Source organism: Paroedura picta, chromosome 16 (assembly GCF_049243985.1).
Source record: "Paroedura picta isolate Pp20150507F chromosome 16, Ppicta_v3.0, whole genome shotgun sequence".
NCBI classification, from domain to species: Eukaryota; Metazoa; Chordata; class Lepidosauria; order Squamata; family Gekkonidae; genus Paroedura; species Paroedura picta.
The window spans coordinates 28,874,423-28,880,299 of record NC_135384.1 but is presented as its reverse complement, the minus strand read 5'-3'; the positions used below and the strand labels follow the sequence as shown (position 1 = coordinate 28,880,299).

Genomic DNA, 5,877 nt, shown 5'->3' with positions numbered 1-5,877 from the left:
TTCCTCTTCTTTCCCTGAACTATGCTAGAGTCAGGTGGGTCGCCCTGTCTGCTAGTTTAGGATGGGCTGAGCCCCAAACTGATTTCATCCACAGAGGAAATGGCAGAGAAAGGAAGAAAGGCTCATGAACTCAGGGGTGGCCAAACTGTGGCTCTCCAGATATCCATGGACTACAATTCCCATGAGCCCCTGCCAGCAGATGTAGTCCATGGACACCTGGGAAATCACAGGTTGGCCACCCCTGGTCTATATTGTCCCTCCTGGGAATGGGGGTGGGAAATCTGGGTTGAATGTTAACGTTACTGGGATTTAAAGACTAGCTGTAAATTTTACCCTGGACGTCAGGTGGCCTAGACTGCATTGGAAGGTCCTCTGAGGCTCAAAACCTGAGACTTGTGGGGCGGGGGGAATGTGTGGGTCCTGGAATCCAAGGAGGAGAGAGAGAGATAGTCTCATGGTATGGGGCAGGAGTGGTCAAACTGTGGCCCACCAGATGTCCATGGACTACAATTCCCATGAGCCCCTGCCAGCATTCGCTGGCAGGGGCTCATGGGAATTGTAGTCCATGGACATCTGGAGGGCCACCGTTTGACCACCCCTTGTTCGGGGTCTGGGAGCCTGAGGGCAGCAGAGGTGCCTTTGCAAAATGCTTTGTGGATTTCCAGCTGTTAGCGGCTCAAGCAAGCCACCCCCCCTACCCTGTTGACTCTGGCTTTAGATTCTTCCTAGGAATAAACTCCAAGCTATTTATTATTTAACCATTTGGACCTGTCCCCGAAGCAACAGATGGCTCACCCTCTGGGGGAAGAGATCCAAAACAAGAAGAGAGACTGGAGGGCTAATCTTTCCCAACCGAACTTTTTTCACTACCCCCCTCCCCTCTTCCATCTTTTCCAAAACGAACCCCTCCCAGAGGACATCTTGTCGCATTTGAAAAAGTTCACGGCATACAATTTAGAAAACATGCTTGCATTTAATCAGGGTTGGGTGGAGGGGGGGGGGGGCTTTTACAGACATCAAATCCAGGCTCTTTCGAAGCGAACATTTCACTGCGATGGGGACAGGACACGAATGCAGCCTGGCCATTTGACAGAAGTTTTATTTCCACACCCCCCACAACAGAGAAAGGCTCCGTGCCTCAGGCCTGAGGGGGGTAACACAGCACCGCATCACTAAGCATGCACGACTGTAGAGGCATCTTTCTCCCACATGCTCCCGGAGGCATTTGGCTTAAGCACCTGGATGCAAAACATCTGGCTCCTGTGCAGCATGGTCGCTGGTATCCAAGGGAGACAGCACAAATTCTTCAGCATCTCCACTCCCCCCCCCCCTCCCCTAGACGGAGCATTTGTGCAAAACATACAGCATTTCGACATGCAGGCAGAAATTTCACTGTGCACAGAACTGGCTACCTTAATTCCCCCCCCCCACTTATTAAAAAAAGAAAACAGGCAAGGACTTTGATCCTTCACAGCACACAGACAAATCTTCCCCTTGTCCCTCTGCTCGCTTTCTCCGTCTCTCTCTGGGGGCACTGCGAAGCCCCCCGGTCGCCCATCCTGCCAACCTCAAAACAGTGTCCCCGACTCCCGGGGGGCTTCCGTGAACGCTGGTCCCCCCCCCAGAGAAAAGCAGCCCACCTTTCCGCCTCAATACAGCCCCATGATCGCCATCCCGACGTCTTTGGACGGCCGCCGGTCTTTGACCAAAAAGTTGATCATGCTCTCCGATTTGATGAGAAGGTTGCAGCCCAGGAAGAAGACCCCGAAGACCACCGTCAGCGAGAGCACGCAGAGAACGGCGATGGGGACCACTCGGGTGATGAAGAGGCTCTTCTCGTCGGGGAGCAGGACAGAGGCCCCCCCGTCGCTGGCCACCACGGCCCCCGTCCCATTGCAGCAGCCAATCAGAGAGCTCAGCTCTTGGGATCTGTTGGAATAGACGCCTTGTCCTGCCAGCGTCTGGTTGAACAGGGTCCCGTTCATTTTCGATTGGGGTCCCCCGGACTTTTCAGAAAAATCCTCTCGGTGGGAATTAAGGAAATAGAAGCCGGAGCCCGAAGGTGATCCCAGAGGGACAAGTTCTCCCCTGCCAGTCGCAGGTGTGGTTCACTCCTTGATGCTTTCCTGCCGAGGCATTTTGTAAGCACAGGATTGTCCAGAGCTGGGCAGTCAAGCCCTTCCTCAGCGCCCTTCCACCAAATGCAGAAAACCGGGCAATCCTAAACGCCAAATTCCCGGTCACGGGGAAAGGGAGCAAGCAGGCAGGCTGGGAACTCCAGAGAGGGATGTTGCACTGTCAAACCTCTAAGCAGCATGACAAAAATCAACTCTCACACAAAAAAAACCCCACACCAAACCCTCCACCACAACTGATTCTAAGCACCGCCTCCCTCCCTCCCACCCTACAGTCAGAGAGAGCTGTCTGATTACATTCCTTCCCCTTCTAAAACAGTCCACCTCATTCAGTTCGAAGATTCCCCAGCATTGTCAGAACCAGAAGATAGCAGACGGGTGGATTTGGGTCTCAGGTGTCCCCTGAGCGGGAGGGACGATGGCCTTGCCCTTCAGCTGCCTGGCCCCTGTAGCTAGCAGTGCAGAACAATGCCTCCTTCCGCTCACCCACCTGTATCTCCCACTCAGTGGGAATTTGCCCGCATGGCATGATGCCCTCTTGGTTTTCCCTTTTGATGTTTTCAAGGATCAATCCCCCCCTCCTCATTGCAGCCCTGGCAGGAAGCCACCAGTGTGGCCTTCAAGCCCCTGAAGAAGCCCGTTTCTTGGGGTTGGGAAGGAATTAGAGGCCATCTAGTCCGCCCTCAAGTGCTGTACAGAAAATGTTGCTTCACAGACTTTAAGGGTCTCTGGAGGGACACTTTGGTCTCCTGGGGAGGGGAAAGGTGAGTTGAAGGCTCTTGTGCATGAAGGGTTTCTCAGATAACCACGCAAAAGAGCCCGCTTGGTGTGGTGGTTAAGCGCAGCGGCTTCTAATCTGGCGAACCAGGTCTGATTCCCCATTTCTCCTCCATGTGCAGCCAGCTGGGTGACCTTTTTTCCAGTCACAGCCCTGATTGTGCTGTTCTCACAGAGCAGTCCTGTCGGAGCCCTCTCAGCCTCACTTCCCTCACAGGGTGCCTGTTGTGGGGAGAAGGAGGGAAGGCAGTTGGAAGCCACTTCGAGACTCCTTTGGGCAGTGAAAAGCGGGGTATAAACCCCAACTCTTCTTCTTCCTCAAGGGGGGGGGGGGAAGTTCCACTATTGTTTTAAAGCACTGCTGGAACATGAGGCTAAGTCAACATTCCAGGAAGACACGAGGGGCCTTCTGTTTTCAGTGCAGTGTTTGCTTCCCTATTTTATTTTGGGGGAAAAGAGCAAGAGTCCAGTTATAACCTTAAAGGAAAGTACAAAAGCCCCTCCCCCTGCCACAAATTTTGTTTGTCTTCAAGGTGTTGAAGGACCCTTGCTTTTTTTCTACAGCTGCAGACATACTGACAGGGCTACCCATCTGGATCTATTTCGGGTCTGTCCAGAATTCAGCTTCTGAGATCTGACCAGATCAGACTAGCCTGATTCACATTCAATTTCCACATTCAATACCTCCGCTCAGCCACCTAAGCATTAAAAGGCTGGGTCTGCTTGTGCCAATTAGCCCTCCTAACCGGACTTGCTTGGAAAGAGGGAGAAAAAAGATACAGGACACGTTCTGCAGAAAAGGGTGACGTATTTCTCTCTCGCTGCGTGTCTCTTTCTGTTTGGACAGCACAGCCTTCTGAGTTCTGTGCTGGACGTTTGAATCAAATTTGGTTGCTCTTGGACTGTCGTTCTTTTTTATGGCTACAGGCAGACACACATGGCTAGCTGTCTTGAGACATTTTAATTCTGCCCAGTTCTGTGGGAGTCGTGATTCCGTATAACAATCCAGAGGCATTTTTTGCACAAAGGACTTTCGCCTGAATTTGCACTGCAGGTGTTTTCTTAAAAGAATATTTGTTCACGAGAGAAAACGGGCTGGTGCCCAATAAATAAATAAATAAGGTTTTAAATATATCACGTTCCGAAGCTTTGTGGGAACAATGCAGGTGTCTTAAGAATTTGGCTGTTGTGAGTGTAACCAGTAAGCAATGTGATCAGGATTTTGGAATAACAATCGGATTCAGATCAGGACATAACTGAGCAGCACTATTCAACCCAGATTTAACCCGCCCACCCCAATTTCAGGGGGAAATCTGGCAAAGGGGTGTGTGTCACGCACCTTGTGGACACAAGAGGGCAGTAAAGGAACAGTAAGGAAGAGGCTATATAATTTGTAAGAGCTCAGCTTGTTCTTTCTATAGATAGCCCCCATCTCACAAAGTCAGTTTTACCTGTTTGCTTTCCATTTTGAAGACGGTGCTTAAAAAAAAAAAAAGATTTCCAGATTTTCCCTACTTAGGACATTTAACAAGTCCATTTTTCCCTTACTGTATTGCTGGCATGTTCTGCTGATGATCCAAGACAACACAGAGAAAACTGAAGCCACAAAGGGAACCAGGGAATCCCAGGATCCAGGATCAATAAAGAATATTTCCAAAATAATCTTTTTAGTGTAAATATCTCATTCTTAATGAGCATAAATGCCAGTATGAATTTTGCCAGCCATTGTAACAAATTGTTTCCTTTCGCAAAAAAATGTGTGAGGTTTGCCACTTTTGCTCCAGTTTTTTAGAGGAAAATGTTAGCAGAGTTTGAATATGAAGAGAGGGCAAAGTACCAGGCTGCTTAAAGAATAAAATACTTTTTATTTGGAAGAGAAACAACAGAGAGAGAGAGAGAGAGAGAGAGAGAGAGAGAGAGAGAGAGACCTAACTAGCTAGCTAGCTGTTGTCTACAGTTATTCTGTTGTTCAACAACTGTTTATTTAGGAGGCAAGCAGGTAGGATATGTGCTTTAAAAGTCTATAGAGCCAATCAGCAACCTGGAGGAGATAATTTGCAACTCCCCTGGAAGTTCCTATCCTATCTGTGCTAAATACACCTCTCTTCTGATGCCCCCTGCAGGACACCCTTCATATTCTGCTCAGTTATGCACCCTTATGGTCTTGCAAATCCAACAGGGAGACCATTGGGAGGGACATGGTGATGCCCTGATGGCCAAAGCATAGCTGAGGACTACGGGAGGAGGGTTGCCAGCCTCCAAGTGGCACCTGGAGAGCTATAGCTCTTCTCTGTCCCTGGAGAAAATGGCTCCTTTGGCGGCCGGATCGGGTGGCATTATGCCCTACAGAGGTCCTTGAGCTCCCAAATCTTTCCCTCCTTAGATTCCATCCCCCCAATCTTCAAGTCTCTCCCAACCTAGACCTGGCAGCCCTCGCGAATTCCTCACCATGTTGGTCTGAAGCTGCAGGACCAAGATTTTGGACATAAACTTTCGTGCGCAGCACCCGAACTCGGATCCAGGCCGGGGCGAGGCGCCTTCTCTTCCTCGGAAGCCAAACCTCGCTCGTCCTCGGAGCGGGGCCGAGTCTCTCCAGACGCCGACGCGGTCTGGCAACGGGGGAGAACACGCCGCGCTTCAGGACGGGTTTTTAGGGCATCTCTTCCCGTTTTCTTGTCCGGGTGCCGCGAAGGGTCTCCGGAACTCTGCAAAAGACCCAGAGGCCAAGTGCGCTCTGCCGCGGTCGTGGCTGTGGTTGTGGGTGGTGGTGGTGGTTGTTGGAGGAGGAGGAGGAGGAGGAGGAGGGATTCGCCTGGGTTTCAGACAGCGGCAGCAACGCAGCGGGCCGGCTGGCGGCGGCTGGCGCCCCGTCGGCGAAGGGCGGCGGCGGCGGGCGGCTTCGGGCCAGGCGGGGGCGCTGCGGGACTCCCGGGCGGGACAGACAGCGGGGGCCTCCCAACCCAAC

At 51.6% G+C, this 5,877-nt stretch overlaps 1 protein-coding gene across 1 annotated transcript; it reads right to left on the bottom strand.

The window, feature by feature from the left end:
• Positions 1-953: 953 nt before the first annotated feature.
• On the bottom strand, positions 954-2,340 carry RPRML (reprimo like). Its single transcript, XM_077313746.1, has one exon. It carries the CDS (start codon positions 1,983-1,985, stop codon positions 1,650-1,652), a length of 336 nt encoding a protein of 111 aa, XP_077169861.1. The 5' UTR covers positions 1,986-2,340; the 3' UTR covers positions 954-1,649.
• Between the last annotated feature and the right edge of the window lie 3,537 nt (positions 2,341-5,877).

What these genes read in the sequence shown, in the direction of transcription:
- RPRML (XM_077313746.1), bottom strand. Translation starts at nt 1,985, where the DNA reads ATGAACGGGACCCTGTTCAACCAGACGCTGGCAGGACAAGGCGTCTAT.